At 44.4% G+C, this 16,574-nt stretch overlaps 1 protein-coding gene across 1 annotated transcript in view; it reads right to left on the reverse strand.

Moving 5' to 3' along the window:
- KSR2 (kinase suppressor of ras 2) overlaps nucleotides 1-16,574 on the reverse strand; it is a 417,713-nt gene that overhangs the window by 252,403 nt on the left and 148,736 nt on the right. Inside the window, exon 4 of the mRNA XM_061140846.1 lies at nucleotides 4,746-5,259. Coding sequence (XP_060996829.1) covers nucleotides 4,746-5,259 — 514 coding nt within the window. The remainder of the gene's footprint in view (nucleotides 1-4,745; nucleotides 5,260-16,574) is intronic.

Here is a 16,574-nt window from a genome sequence, read left to right on the forward strand (position 1 = left end):
CCAATGTTGATAGAAACATTATTTACAACTGCCGAGATATGGAAGCAACCTAAGTGTCCATCAACAGATGAAAGGATGAAGAAGATGTGGTGTATGTACACAATGGAATGCTACTCTGCTATAAAAAAGAACAAAATTTTGCCATTAGCAGCAACATGGATGAACTTGGAATGCATTATGCTAAAGTGAAATAAGCCAGAGAAAAATAAACACTGAATGATATCACTTATGTGCAGAATGTTAAAAAAAAAAAAAAAAAAACAATACAACAAACTAGTGACTATAAGAAAAAAGACGCAGATTCATAGACATAGAAAACAAATTAGTGGTTACCACTGAGGAGAGGGAAGGAGGGAGTGACAATAGAGGGGTAGGGGGCTAAGAGGTAGAAACTATTAGGTATAAAATAAACTACAAGGATATGTTGCACAACATGGGGAATATAGCCAATATTTTCTAATAACTGTAAATGGAGTATAACTTTTAAAAATTGTGAATCTTTATATTATACACCTGTAACATACAGTGTGGTATAGCAACTAGACTTCAATTTAAAAAATAGACCAAAAAAATAAGCTCCTTAATACCGGTCTTGGCAATGATTTTTTGAGAATGACACCAAAACCACAAGAAACAAAAGGAAAAGTAAGTGGGACTGTATCAAACATAGAAGCCAAAGAAACAAAAATGAAAAGACAATCTACAGAATGGGAGAAAATGCTTACAAATCATATGTCTGGTAAGGGGTTAATATCCAAAATACAAAAGGAACTCCTACAACTCAATAGCAAAAAAAATATCCAATTAAAACATGGGCAAAATACCCGAGTAGACATTTTTTCAAAGAAGATTTACAAATTTACAAAAGGTCAACATTTACATGAAAAAGGGTTCAGTATCACTAATCATCAAGGAAATACAAAATCACAATGAGATATCATCACTCCACACCTGTTAGAATGGCTACCATGAAAAAGACAAATGATACCAAGTGTGGGTGAGGAGGTGGAGCAAAGGGAACCCTTAGGCACTGTTGATAAGAATGTAAACAGTGCAGCCACCAAGGAAAACAGTACTGAGATTCCTCGAAAAACTTAAAAACAGAACTACCATGTGACCCAGCAACCCCACTTTTGGGTATATATCCAAAGAAGATGAAATTATCATCTCAAAGAGATATCTGCACCTCCATGTTCACTGAAGCATTATTCACAATAGCCAAGACATGGAAGCAACCTAAATGCACACCAGTGGATGGATAAAGAAAATATGGCATATATATAACACACAATGGAATATTATTCAACCATAGAAAAGAAAACATCCCGCCATTTGCAACAACGTGGATTGACCGTGACAGCATTAGGCTAAGGGAAATAAGTCAGAGAAAGACAAATTCTATGGTTTCAGTTACATGGGGAATCTAAAACCACTGAATTCATAGAAACAGTAGAATGGTGGTTGCCAAGAGCTAGGGGGGTGAGAGAAATGGGGAGATGCTGGTCAAACAGTACCAACTTCCAGGTATAAGAACAGGTACTGGGAAAAAAAAAAAAAAGAATAGGTACTGGGGAATCTAGCGTACCCTGTGTTGACTGTTTAACAATGTATACTGTTAGTACTTGAAAGTTGCTAAGAGAGCAAATCTTAACTGCTCTAACCACACACACACAAAAGGTAATTATGCAAGGTGATGGATGTGTTAAATAACCTTACTGTGGTAATCATTTCCCAATATGTGTGTGTACTAAGTCATCACATGGCACACCTTGAACTTACAGAGTGTTATTTGTCAATTACATCTCAATAATGCTGGGGGAAAAAAAAAACAAACAGGCAAAGGGCAGCCTCTCTCACTTTGCCCCCACCTCATAGATTAGAAGATGGTGTGTCTGTCCAGCCAGGTTCTCCTCCTGGTTAAATTCGACCTCGCTCTGTGGTCAACACAGGGAGGGGTATGAAAGATGCATAATCTGGGGACACCATGGCCAGCAAACCTGAAATGCCTCTCCCATCTTCCACAGTGGTAGCCTGCATTCCTGAAACCCTTCCCACACCCTCACCCTGAGGTCTCAGCAGCACTCCCAGCCCCTCAGGATCTCATGAAACCATAAAAATCAAGTCAACCTCCAATCATAAAAGCATCGGCCCTCTGCCTCGGTCTCTGATGTCCCAAATAGGTGTAGTGAAACAGAGTATTTCCAATCCAGACTTCACACAGAAGCTTGCTAACCTTCCTAAAATCAGATGCAATCGTGTCTCCCACTTAAATCACTTTTAAGGGCTTCCTTTTCAGGCCTCAGGAAGGAGAATCCCTCACTGTTTATAACTGGGCTTCTGTCAAGGCATACCACAGCCCATAGGATTAGGGTTAGGGTTAGCCAAATGCAGCCAGGCACCTGTTTTTATAAGTAAAGCTTTACTGGGACATCACCATGTCCACCTACTGTCTGTAGCTGCTTTCGCTACAATGGCAGGGGTGCCGCACATCACCTGGACTGAGAAGCCAAAAATATTTACTATCTGGCCCTTCACAGAAAAAAACGTGCCCACGCCTGGCTTTCCTGCTGTATATTGTACATATCTTACAATCTTATATATTGTAAGATATATATATATATAAAAAACATAAAATTACCATTTTAAACATTTTAAGGGTACAGTTCAGTGGCATTAAGTGCATTCACACTGCTTTGCCACCATGGCCATCATCCATCTCTAGGAGTTTTCCACTTCCCAAACTGAAACTCTGTCCCCAGTAAACACGACCTCCTCATCTCCCTCCTCCAGTCCCTGACAACCTCTATCCTTTTTTCTCTGTGTGTGAATTGGCCTGTTCTAGACACCTCACACCAGTAGAATCATACCATAGTTGTCCTTTTGTGCCTGGCTTATTTCACTTAACATAACATGTTCAAGGTTCATCCTTGTTGTAGCAGGTGTCAGAATTTCATCACTTTTTGTGGCTGAATAATATTTCATTGTATGGATGGACCGCACTGTGTTCATCCCTTCTGCTGATGGACAGTTGGGCTGTTCCCACGTTTTGGCTGTTGTGAACAGTGCTGCCACCTGCCCAAGCTGTGAGTCTTCTCGCATCAGCTGTTTGCTCCCTCAGCCACAGAGGCCTTCTAGCTGAGTTCTCTAGAGGGTCACACTCTCACACTCCCTTCCTGGAACACCTCCCACCCCTTCCACCACCTTAATCCCCAGTTGGTCTTTAGTCCAAACTGTCCTTTGGAAGCCTCCGCAGTCCTCCCCCCACCCCGCCCCCGCCTCCACCACTCACCTCCCTGACAGTGCAAACTCAATCGGGTCCATCTGGTTATAAGCTCTGATAGCTTCCTATGCTTTCTCCTGATGGCCTGTAACGCTGTTTGTAATTACTGGACGTAAGAGTATAACACCTACGTGTGGTTATTTGGTTACTGTTGATCTTCACAGGACCAAAGGCTATGTCTCTTTTTCCTTTCCATTACACCCCCGCAAACTAGCCCAGAGCCTAGAACCTACCCCATTTCATCAATTCTAAGATGCACATTTTTTAACTTTTATCACTGGATGCATGGTAATGAGAGCTCATGAAACAACCACTAAATTGTTGAGATGGAAACATAATGAAACATTCCCCAGTGCTCCCCCACATCAGAGTTACCAGAACCAAGATCCACACCTCTCATAAACAACAATCCCCAAATGTAGACTCCTCCCCATATCTCCTAACAAGATTATACATAACCACTTTATCTTCTATGCCTCAGATGCAATTTTGTTAAATGTAAATATTTAAAACATGCTACCCACTTTTGTGACCCTGTTTAGCATTTCTTCCATTTCTAATACACAGAGAACCTTAAAGTCTGCAAGGGACCCAGGTCAGAGTCAGTCTCTGAGGGACCCTGCAGAGAGTTGTCCCATTTCTCTCATTAGCCAGCAATAGCCACAGATACTGTGTGCTGGCAGCAAGACCCTCCCAAACCCAAGCCAGGCATACAACACGTCCACTTTCAGAGCAAGTCCTACACATAGGGTCTATCAGAGCTGCACTGCCCAGCGCGGCAGCCACCAGACACAGGTGGAACATGGCCACACTTGGAACATGGCCAGTACAAACTGAGATGAGCTGTAGGTGCAAAATACGCTCCAGATTTCAAAGACTTAATGTGAAGAAAAGAAAAAGAAAAATTTCCAAAGTAATATTTTACACTGATTCTGTGCTGAAATGATCATGTTTTGATAGATTGGGTTAAATGACATATTTTGAAAATGAGTAACACTTGTTTCTTTTTACTCTTTTTTTAAGGCAGCTACCAGAAAGCATAAGGTCGCGTGTGCAGCTGGCATCCTATTTCTAGGGGCAGCACTGGGATAGACTCTGCAGGGACTGGCAAGTGGTCTGTTCAAAAGGGCTGGATGGTAAAGATTTCAACTCTGGGGGCCATACTCAACTCACCCATCGCAGCAAGAAAGCAATCACAGACAAAACAGAAGGGAATGAACCTGGATGTGGTGCAATAAATTCAGAACTGGCTCCTGGGCTACAGTTTTCCAAATCTGACTTTAGAGCATGAATAGCATAAGAAGAAGTCATTTCTGGGAAATTCTTTTCTATTCATTTTCCAGCCCAGCCATTAGAGAAAATCCACCTTTCCTTCAACAGGAGGAGGGGAATACAGCCGATTTGTGGCTTGGCTGACTGGGAGGCTCAGCCACCCCGGGGGTGGCGGCCCACCACATGCACTCACTTGGGCGTGTGGGCCTCGTCTACGCGGTGACCCAGCTGGAATTCGTGAGACTTGCTCCGATGCAGGGCCGTGAAACCCGGGATCAGGTGGATCAGCTTCCGGGAGGAGGGCGGCGGGGTCCCGGGGGGCTTCAGTTTGTTCTTCCTCCTCATGGGTGGTGTGCCTGGCGGGGTCACGGTGGTGACGATGTTGGGGGTGCGCGGCGGGGTGCGGACCGCGTGCCGCTGCCGGGGCGACGGGGGCAGGGACCGGTGCCCCGACTCCAGAGGCGGTGGCGGGCACAGGCCCGGGTAGGGGTCCACGGTGAGCCTGTCCACGTGGGTGTACACGGGGGCCCCCAGGGTGGGGCTGGCGTGACAGTAGTGCTGGACGCACTTGGACTGGACCCTGGGGCTCTGGGAGAGGTGGGTGCGGCTCCACGGGGTCGGCTCCGGGGGGCACACGGGGTTGTTCTCCTTCCCCGTCTCCGTGGTGGGCCACTGGATGGTCCAGTCTTGTTTGGAAAGGTTGCCTCCTGAGTTGGAACAAAGAAGCAAAGACGACAGGTGAGCTATGAGAAAGCTGGTGAATTACACCATCTGCACGTTACCATATAAGCACATTACACCATATACACCCTGAACACAGCCTGCTGGTTACAGCGTGATTGCGATATGCTGTATGCATATTTACATAAATTATGCACTATAAGTTGTACGCTTATTTACATATATGCAACCACACCCACTTGGCCCCTACAAGAAGAAAGAAAACCCTTCCTTGACCCTCTCACCATAAGCCCCATTCAACAGCCTTGCTCTCCACTCTCCAGGATTGGGAAGCCCACAACTCAACTGTCCAAGGAAAGAACATGCAGGTGTGAGGAGAGAGGAGGAGGATGGCAAGGACAAAAACATAGAGGTAGGTAGGGGATTTGTGTTTTTTTTTTTTTTTTTTTTGGTCTTACAACAGTGTATTAGAAAAAAAAAATTAAGCACTGAAAAAATAATATAATAAAAATATCCTACTGTCTGAACACAACTTGAGGTTTTCAGCCATGATACGAGCTATGTCAGAAAACAAAAATAAATCCACTAGTATATTAACATTTTCCACTCATTTTCTGTATTGAGAGTGCAAACACAAATTTGGTCTACATGTACAGACCCTCAGGCCACAAAATTCAGTCCTTCTACATCCTCTATGCAAACAGATGTAAAAGCATAAGAGTCAAATACCAATACCAAACTACAGGCTCCAAAACCATGTAAGTCAGGGCAGGTACTTCCCTGGGTCTCTTTTCCAGTGCCTTCTGAAAGGTGATGTATGGTAACAATGGGGCAAGTGTCTCAGACGGCTGAAGGAATGGGTGAGGGCAGACCTCCAGACCCATGGGCCTAGGTGCAAGGTGGATTTTATACCAAATTCAATGGAAAGCCATTGAGGGTTTTGACCTAAAAGGTCATTTTTCCAGTTACCATCTGTCACCATACAAAGAATTATATTATTGACTATATTCCCCACACTGTAATGAGACTTACCATGGTGATCATTTTGTAATATATAGAAATTTTGAATTACTGTATTGTATACCAAGAACTAACATGGGGTTGTAGGTCAATTATACTTCAAAAGACAAACAAACTCAGAGAAAAAGAGATCAGAATCTGTCATTACCAGAGGCAGGGGCTGGGGAGGAGGGAAACTTAATGAAGGCAATCAACAAGCACAAACTTCCAGTTACAAGATAAGTAAGTACTAGGGATATCATTACAACACAACTGATGTAATTAACACTCTCATTTGTTACATATGAACTTTAAGAGAATCTTAAGAGTTCTCATCACAAGGAAAAACAATTCTTTTTTTCTGTTTCTTTTCTTCTGTATCTACAGGAGATGATGGATGTTCACTAAATCTATTGTGGTCATCATTTCATGATGTATGTAGGTCAAATCATTATGCTGGACACATTAAACATTGACAATGTTGTATGTCAATCATTTCACAATAAAACTAGGAGATAGATATTTAGATATAGATAGATAGTAGATAGAGACAGTGGATGGATAGATAGATGATCAGTTCAGTTCAGTTCAGTCGCTCAGTCGTGTCCGACTCTTTGCGACGCCATGAACCACAGCACGCCAGGCCTCCTTGTCCATCACCAACTCCCAGAGTTTACCCAAACTCATGTCCATTGAGTCGGTGATGCCATCCAACCATCTCATCCTCTGTCATCCCCTTCTCCTGCCCTTAATCTTTCCCAGCATCAGGGTCTTTGCAAATGAGTCAGCTCTTTGCATCAGGTAGCCAAAGTATTGGAGTTTCAGCTTCAACATCAGTCCTTCCAATGAACACCCAGGACTGATCTCCTTTAGGATGGACTGGTTGGATCTCCATGCAGTTCAAGGGACTCTCAAGAGTCTTCTCCAACACCACAGTTCAAAAGCATCAATTCTTTGGCACTCAGCTTTCTTTACAGTCCAACTCTCACATCCATGCATGACCACTGGAAAAACCATAGCCTTGACCAGACAGACCTTTGTTGACAAAGTAATGTCTCTGCTTTTTAATATGCTGTCTAGGTTGGTCATAACTTTCCTTCTAAGGAGTAAGCGTCTTTTTAATTTCATGGCTTCAGTAACCATCTGCAGTGATTTTGGAGCCCAGAAAAATAGCCAGCCACTGTTTCCACTGTTTCCCCATCTATTTGCCATGAAGCGTTGGGACTGGATGCCATGATCTTAGTCTTCTGAATGTTGAGCCTTAAGCCAACTTTTTCGCTCTCCTCATTCACCTTCATCAAGAGTCTCTTTAGTTCCTCTTCACTTTCTGCCATGAGGGTGGTGTCATCTGCATATCTGAGGTTATTGGTATTTCTCCTGGCAATCTTGATTCCAGCCTGTGCTTCTTCCAGCCCAGCGTTTCTCATAATGTACTCTGCATATAAGTTAAATAAGCAGGGTGACAATATACAGCCTTGACGTACTCCTTTTCCTATTTGGAACAGGTCTGTTGTTCCATGTCCAGTCCTAACTGTTGCTTCCTGACCTGCATACAGGTTTCGCAAGAGGCAGGTCAGGTTGTCTGGTATTATCATCTCTTGAAGAATTTTCCACAGTTGGTTGTGATCCACACAGTCAAAGGCTTTGGCGTAGTCAATAAACCAGAAGTAGATGTTTTTCTGGAGCTCTCTTGCTTTTTCGATAATCCAGCGGATGTTGGCAATTTGATCTCTGCTTCCTCTGCCTTTTCTAAATCCAGCTTGAACATCTGGAAGTTCACAGTTCATGTATTGCTGAAGCCTAGCTTGGAGAATCTTGAGCATTACTTTACTAATGTGTGAGATGAGCACAATTGTGCAGCAGTTTGAGCATTCTTTGGATTGCCTTTCTTTAGGATTGGAATGAAAACTGACCTTTTCCAGTCCTGTCGTCACTGCTGAGTTTTCCAAATTTGCTGGTATAGTGAGTGCAGCACTTTCACAGCATCATCTTCCAGGATTTGAAACAGCTCAACTGGAATTCCATCACCTCTACTAGCTTTGTTCGTAGTGATGCTTCCTAAGGCCCACTTGACTTCACATTCCAGGATGTCTGGCTCTAGGTGAGTGATCACATCATCGTGATTATCTGGGTAGTGAATATCTTTTTTGTACAGTTCTTCTGTGTATTCTTGCTTCTGTTAGGTCCATACCATTTCTGTCCTTTATTGAGCCCATCTTTGCATGAAATGTTCCCTTGGTATCTCTAATTTTCTTGAAGAGATCTCTAGTCTTTCCCATTCTGTTGTTTTCCTCTATTTCTTTGCATTGATCACTGAGGAAGGCTTTCTTATCTCTCCTTGCTATTCTTTGGAACTCTGCATTCAAATGGGTATATCTTTCTTTTTCTCCTTTCCTTTTCATTTCTCTTCTTTTCACAGCTATTTGTAAGTCCCCCTCAGACAGCCATTTTGCTTTTTTGCATTTCTTTTTCTTGGGGATGGTCTTGATCCCTGTCTCCTGTACAATGTCATGAACCTCTGTCCATAGTTCATCAGACACTCTATCAGATCTAGTCCCTTAAATCTATTTCTCACTTCCACTGTATAATCAGAAGGGATTTGATTTAGGTCATACCTGAATGGTCTAGAGGTTTTCCCCACTTTCTTCAATTTAAGTCTGAATTTGGCAAAAAGGAGTTCATGATCTGAGCCACAGTCAGCTCCCAGTCTTGTTTTTGCCAACTGTATAGGGCTTCTCCATCTTTGACTGCAAAGAATCTAATCAACCTGATTTTGGTGTTGGCCATCTGGTGATGGATAGAGATAATAGATGATAGATGGATTGATAGATGATGATGGATAGATTGATGATAGGTGATGATTACAGATAAAATTTTAACTAATCCAAAAAAATAAATGCAAAGAAAGTTCATTTTTCAAAGATACTGGGGGGTGCTGCATGGGTAAGGAGAACCCCGCTAGAGGGTATCGCAGCACTCCTGGTGAGAGAGGATACTTCCTTCCACTTGCATGGTGGCAGCAGAGGTGGAGAGAAGTCAGCAGGTGTCAGCCTGCTCACATGGTCGGACTCGGCAGAAGGCGATCGAGTGGGCCCTCCGAGCACAGGCCAAGGAAGGAGATTTGGGGCAGAAATAAATTCCAACTTGTGGCTGAGTAGCAGTAACAGTAATAATTATGATAAGGACCATAACGAGAGCTAATTCATAGAGCCTTTGACAGTTTATAAAGTGCTTTCATGAACACTGACTCACTGCTCCCCTTTTAATTAAAACAACTCATTTTGTTGTTACATATTCATTATAGAAAAATTAGAAAATTCAGATAAGGAGAAAGGCAGTGCTATTCCACAGCCTAACCGTCATCCCTATTAATGTTCGGCTGTGGAGCCTGCCAGATGGTTTGCTGTGCATTTTTTTTTTTTTTTTTAAGAAATGCCATAAGATCTTATTTAATGGTTTGTCATCTGTTTTCTTCATTTGTTATATTGAGACTGCTCCACATCTTACTTAATTTTCATAAATCTGTGTGCAAAGGGCCATTTTGATCTCCACTTTGTAGATAAGGAAATGTATGGGCAGAGATGATGTTTCCAAGGTTACTGCAGAGGTGGGGACTGGCAGCCAGGATTCAAACCCAGGATCTCAGCCACCTCAACAAGGAAGGCACCAGGCATCTGGGAAAGAGTGGAACCTGCATTCACTGAAGACCCTGGACCATTGTAATGAGCCAAATGGGATCAGGAGCTGGAGCCAGGGCTCTTTCTGGCAAGAGTGACCCTGTTCCCTCATCCGAGACTTTGCCAGAACATTCTACCAATATCACCAACATTATGGTGTCGATTCTCAAAATATTTGCAAATACACATCAGCCCCGTGACTAAGAGAGTCAGCTCTGTTAGTCAGGTGACTTGGCCTTAATTCTGGCTCACCTACTTCCTGGCTGTGTGACCTTGGCACTCGTCAAGCTTCTCTGAGTCTTGACTTTATCAGCAGTGAGACAGGACAATAATAGACATGCCCCATGGGAATGGTATAAGGATCAAAGGCAGTAACACACGCAATGCGCTGAGCCCAGCACCTGGCACGCAGCGGGCACATCCATAAATGTTAGCTGCTTGTATTGTCATCCCCCGCACCATGGTGACATGGTGACCTCCCATTTACAGTGTATGCACCTGTGCTGAGAGCTGTCCACACACCGGGTGACATCACCACCCTGTGTACCTCTAGGAAGTTGAGGTTCAGAGAGGCCGAATAGCTCTGAGAGCTGGGGGCAGACAGAGAATCAAGCCCGGATCAGCTTCTCCATCCCCTGGCAAACTCCTGACTGATGTATTTGCTCAGGAAATACAAACGCATTGCCAATTGGGCCTAATTAAAGCATGTTTAAGAAAGTAAATCTATTTTTTAAGTTATCTTAATCATATACTGCACTCCAAGGACAAAGGAAGCACTTTGGGCATTATCACTAGACCTCATGCTTCTCTGAGTGAAGTGAAAAGATGGGACTGTGACTCAGAGAGATCCAGCTGATCAGCTCCATGACCTTGGGCCCGTTACCTGACCTTTCTGAGCCTCTGTTTCAGGGTTTGTGAAACTAGAATGCTCGTGGCTCCCTTGGAGGGTGCAGTGAGGATTAAACACACTCATTAATTCATCAAAGTTATTTCACAAATATTTGAACCCTTCTCATATACCAGGCACTGTTCTAGGCACTGGGATAGAGCAATGATCAAAAGAGCTGAAAGCCCCTGTCTTCAGCGTGCGCGTTCTTGGTAAAGAAAGAGAGAAGAGAATGGGATGAACAAAAAAGTGACAGTATATTATCTATAAGATGTCATATATAATATATATGCTGTCTATAATATGTCAGTGATAATAAATGCCATGGAGGAACTTGGGTACCAAGAGGGTGCTGGGGATACCTCAGTCAGGAAAGGATGAGTGGGCATCTGAACACATATCAGAGTGAGGAAAGGAGCGAAATAATGAGATAAAATGAGTCGAGCTATCAGTAGAGCCTGGACCACAGGATGGTGCAGACAAACGGGCAGGTGGGTGAGGGTGAGTGAGACATCGACTCCGGATGCTGGAGCCTCGTCCCATCTGCTCCCCAGGCATTCGCGGGGCTGGGCCCTGGGGTCGGGGTTTGTCTTCCTCTACCTCCACAGAGCTCACAGTCCACTGGGAAGATCAATGATGAAACAAGCACCCACTGCAAACTGCACTCCCAGGTATAGATGCAAAGGAACTGAATGCAGCACTCAAGTGTTTGTATGTGAATATTCATGTCAATGCTCGTCACAACAGCCAAAAGGTGAAAACAACTCAAACGCTCATCAACTGCCAAATGGGTAAGGTAAATGTGGCGTGTCCCTACAATGGAATACGATTCCACCATCAAAAAGAATTAAGTACTGTTACATGCTGTGATTTGGATGAACCTCCAAAACATGATGCCAAGTGGGATCAGAATGGTCCACAATTCCATTTATATGAAATTTCCAGAATAGGCAAATCCATAAAGACAGAAATCAGACAAGTGGTTGCCAGGGGCTGGGCTGCGGGGGGAGGAAGGAATGGGGAGCAACTGCCTAACAGGTACAGAGTTTCCTTTTGGGGTGATAAAAATGTTGTGGAACTTGACAGAGGTGATGATGGTTGCACACCATTGTGAACGCACTGAATGCTGCAGAATCGTTCACTTTTTTTTTAGGCCACCCCATGTGGTATATGGGATCTTACTTCCCTGACCAGGGATCTCAATGCAGGCCCCTGCATTGAGAGTGCAGAGTCTTAACCACTGGACCTCCAGGGAAATCCCTCATCCTCTTTTAAATGGTTAATTGTTAATGTTCTGTGAGTTTCACCTCAATTAAAGAAGTACTCGCAGTATGAAACAGGGAAACCCCTGTTGGAGAAAGCACAGGTGAGAGCAGAGGGAAGGACGCCAGCCTTCCGGGGAAGGAGGCAGAAAGGCATCCTGGAGGAGAGGGCACCTATGCCCAGACTTGGAGGGTGAGGGAGAAGGTCCTGGGAAGGAGTGGGGTGGAGGGTGTGGGAGGAAGGATGCAGGCAGAGGGAACAGCAGGGTCAAGAGCCAGATGATGGCAGAACATGATGAGTCTGGAGAATTGCGGGCAGTTTGATGTGGCTGGAGATGTTCCGAGGGAGGAAGAAATCCGAGCTGAGGCTGCAAAGAAGGGCAAAGTGGAACTATCCAGGGATTTACTCTCCTAAGTGGAAGAAGATCATGACTGATCCCCTGCACGGGGCTCCTGTGGAGCTCCCGGAAACCTGAGGCAGCCGAAGGCTCAAGGCCATCAAACCCAGTAATGACAAGGGGGAAGCTCTGCTCCAACACACCACGCAGCTGTAAGCTCGAAGCTTGGAACCTTGCCTCGCGGTCATGCCCAAGGAGGGACTGGCACTCCCCCAACCATAAGTGATGATGATACAGAAGCCACGTTCTTGCCTGGCCATACTGTTATATCCACAAGCCTTGGACCCAAACCCCTGCTCATGCCAAGGGAAGGGCTGGCTCTCCTGGTGGGCAAATGCTGAGAAATGGGTTAGGGCTGGAGGCCAGAGTGTTTGCCCTCATATCACTGTTATATCCCAGCCCTTGTTCATACCAGGGGAGGGGCTGGTGCTTCTCTGACCCCATGGCTTAAAAACCACACAGCCCAAGGGAGTGGGTCCATGTGCCACGGAGTCCTGCTGGACTCGGTGTGCTGGCCCAGAGTGCACACTGGCTACTCCTCCTGTCCCTCTGTGATTAAAACTGGCCCCGAGGCCAGCCCTGGTACAGGGCTATGTGAGCATCCATTCTAGCTCAGTGGGACCCGCTGTGCGCTGAGGACATGACCAGCTGAGTGTTGTGGAAAGGCGCTATCTGGCCACAGTACGGAGAAAGGATAGGACAAATCAAGGGCAACTGCAGGAGCCCAGCCTGAGGCTGCTGAGGCACCTGGATGGCAAATGATGGGGACCAGGAATGCAGTGGTGGCAGCAGAGATGGAGACGCATGGGGTGACTAGTGTAAGCGGAGGAGAAACAAATAGCTGTCATGATTGAGAACTTACTATTTTCCTGACACTGTTGTTCCAAGTGATTTACTTGTATCAAATTAATAGCCACACAACAATCCTACAAAGTAGACAGAAATCACTCTAGCTCATAGACAAGGAAACTGAGGTACAGAGTGTTGAAATGACTCACTCAAGACAATACAGTTGGAGAGAAGGACCGCTGGGCTTGGAGTCTGTGCCCCTGAGCATGACACCAAGCCAAGGCTGACATCCTGATTCCACCCCTCATCTCGGGTCACACAGTGGCTGGGAGCATCCAGCACAGCAATGGAAAACGCAGAAGGAATGGGGCACGCAGAGCAATGTGCATATAGAGCAATGAAGCACAAGGAGCACATGAAGGAAACGGAGTAAGTGCAGGGTCAGACCGGCCAAGTCTGAGCTTCCTACAGGACATCTGGGTGGCGATGCCCAGGATGCAGCAGAATTTTGCCTCTTCCTCTGGCTCCCTGGAAATCTTGGGAACACTGCTCAAGGAGAAGTTATTTGTCGAGCCTGAAAGAATTGGTCAGGGGATTCTAAAACCTTCCAAGTCTATTGAGGAGTGTCAGGCTCATTTTATAATTTTTTTTTTAAGAAAGACATGACATGATTTAGTCATTTCACCTTTTGCCTCCTTTCCCATCTGATCCCTGAATCTTCAGAGCAGACATCCATGGCCCAGGGAAGGGACATAATGAACAAAGCAGCCAGTGACTGACACCCCCAGAAAGAGAAGAGGTGCCTCCGCACATTGAAGACTTGCTTTCTGAGCTGAAAGAACAAGAACTGGTTCTAAGTAAATATCAAGTAAGGAAATGGGAGTTTTTATATGCACAGAATATCCTGGTCTTTGCAACATGATTCTTAGAGATTAACTTGCCTCTGCCTTTCCTGTGACTTGGTTTATTTGTCTATAAAATGGAGATAACATTAGACTATTTGAAGATTAAATAAGACCGTACAGGTAGAGCATTCAGCATAATCTTTGGCACACAGCCAATGCTGCATAAATGTTAATGAAAATGGGAGTAAAACTACCTATTTTTACATGATGCTGGTGAGGACTAAATGAGATTGATATGCATATATATAATGTGTCTGGCCTTTAGGACTTCCCTGGCAGTCCAGTGGTTAAGACTCCGCACTTCCACTGCAGGGAACATGGGCTCGATCCCTGGTCAGGGAAGTTCCACATGCCACGCAGTGCAGCCAAGTAACAATAATAATAATAATAAATAAACAGATGACTGGCCTTCAGTGCCTATACCCCTGATCTTGCCTGCTGCCATCCCCTACTAAAAGCAAACCCAAGATACAAAAGCCTCTGAGCCCTTATTGCAGTTAAACTGTATCCCCTCAAAAGCTATGTTGAAACCCTAACCCCCATGTGACCTTATTTGCAGACAGGGTCTCTGCAGATGTAATCAAGTCAAGATGAGGAAACACTGGATTAAGGCACACCCTAACTCCAATGACTGGTGTCATTGGAAGAGGAAAGGACACACAAAGGAGGAAGCCATGTGAAGACAGAGGCGGACACTGCAGTGATGCAGCCACTGGAACTGGAACTTAGATGCCACCAGAAGCTGGGAGAGAGGTGTGGGACTGATTCTCCCCCACAGTCTTCAGGGTGAGCATGGTCCCACCAACATCCTGATCCTCGACTTCGAGTCCCCTGTGAGAGGGTACACTTCTGCTGTGTTAAGCTGTCTAGTTTGTGGTGGTTTTGTTACAGTAGATCTAGGAGAGTAACAGAGCCTTCAACAGGGAGTCAACAGTGTTTACTGAATCCAGACTGGGGAGTAATAGCACAAAAGTTAGCCTTTGGAGGTGGTTAGGATTTGGTGGCTTTCACTGTGGTGGCCTGGGTTCGAGCCCTTGTTGGAGAACTAAGACCCTGTAAGCTGTTGCAGCGCAGCAAAAAAAATAAATAAATAAAAATAAGTTTGTATTTTAATCAAATAAATATATCACATGGTTGAAAGCAAAAAGGTATGAAAACATTTTTGCTGCTAACAGCAGTCCCCTGCCCAGTCCTTCTCCACCCCAGTCAGAGAGGCAATCATTCTCCATTCTTCTAATTCCCTGAGTGTTTATCTCAATGTTTATATCAACTAATCCCCAGTTAGGGGATTCAGTGCTTGTCTTACCTGCCCTATAAGGTAGGTGTCATTGAGCTGTTTTATAAATAAGTTCTAGATGAGGGACAGGGTTAAAGTTCCCATAGCTGGTAGTAACCTTCACCTTCAATCTTTCCCTTGATCATGTAGCAACTGAAGTTGAACTGAGATCCAGTGTCCCCCCCACAGCCTACAGTTTCTCCAAACACACATACACACACACACACACACACACACACACACACCTTCACGAAATTCAAGCAAGTACTGAGTTGGCCCCAAGGATCCCTGTCCTAAAGTTTCAAAATTCTGAAAGATAAGAAAAGAGGGAAAAAAGCTTCACTCTTTCCAAATTTACTTCTCCATCAAATTCTCTTCTCCTTCACTCTTACATTTAAAATGTAATGTTTGGGGATGGAGAAGCAAAAAGCCTCATTTCATTAACCAAGTTGCCAACTGTTCAACTGTCGACTTCTCTCTGCCGATGCTTCAGAAGTGTTTCACTGATGGGCTGTACTGACATCAACCCTTCCCCTCTCTCTTTTGATCCTCTTTTTAATAAAGTCTGAGGGAAGAGTGTAATTTTTCATTTTAAATAGGGAAGGTGTGGCACCAAGGTGCTCTGGGGTTATTAATCGTCGCCCTTGCTATCTTGTCATCCATTTCTGGAAAATCATTTTATTTCAGGTCTTGAAAGGGTGGGGAGAAGGGAATAGGTTTTAAGAAATGAAAGGTCTGAGGATTGATTAAAGACATTTCAAGGTGCAGGGATTTTTCTTTTGACATTCTCCAATAAGCATCTAAAAGAAATAAAAGCCATTCTCAAGAGAGAAAGTGATTTCAGAAAGTCTAGGCGAGGGTCTACTTTTTTGTCCCTTTCCATTAAAATTTTATAAATAGGCAAACGTGTAACTTAGTCCTTGTCTGAGTTTCAGAGCCAGCATCAGAATGCATATAAGCTACTATTTCAGAATCACCCCTGCCTGTAGCTTTTGTGACTATTTCAAAATGCTTGTCAGTTTAATTCTCATAACTTTTCAGCAAGAAACAGAACTTTTAGATGCTGGTTGAAGAGAATAGACTTAAGCCCTTGGTGGAACAAAAACAAAGAGTTTGTACTTTAATCCCTATAACTTTGTGACAAGAAAC

The sequence above is a fragment of the Dama dama genome, chromosome 5, assembly GCF_033118175.1.
Source record: "Dama dama isolate Ldn47 chromosome 5, ASM3311817v1, whole genome shotgun sequence".
Classification (NCBI taxonomy): Eukaryota; Metazoa; Chordata; class Mammalia; order Artiodactyla; family Cervidae; genus Dama; species Dama dama.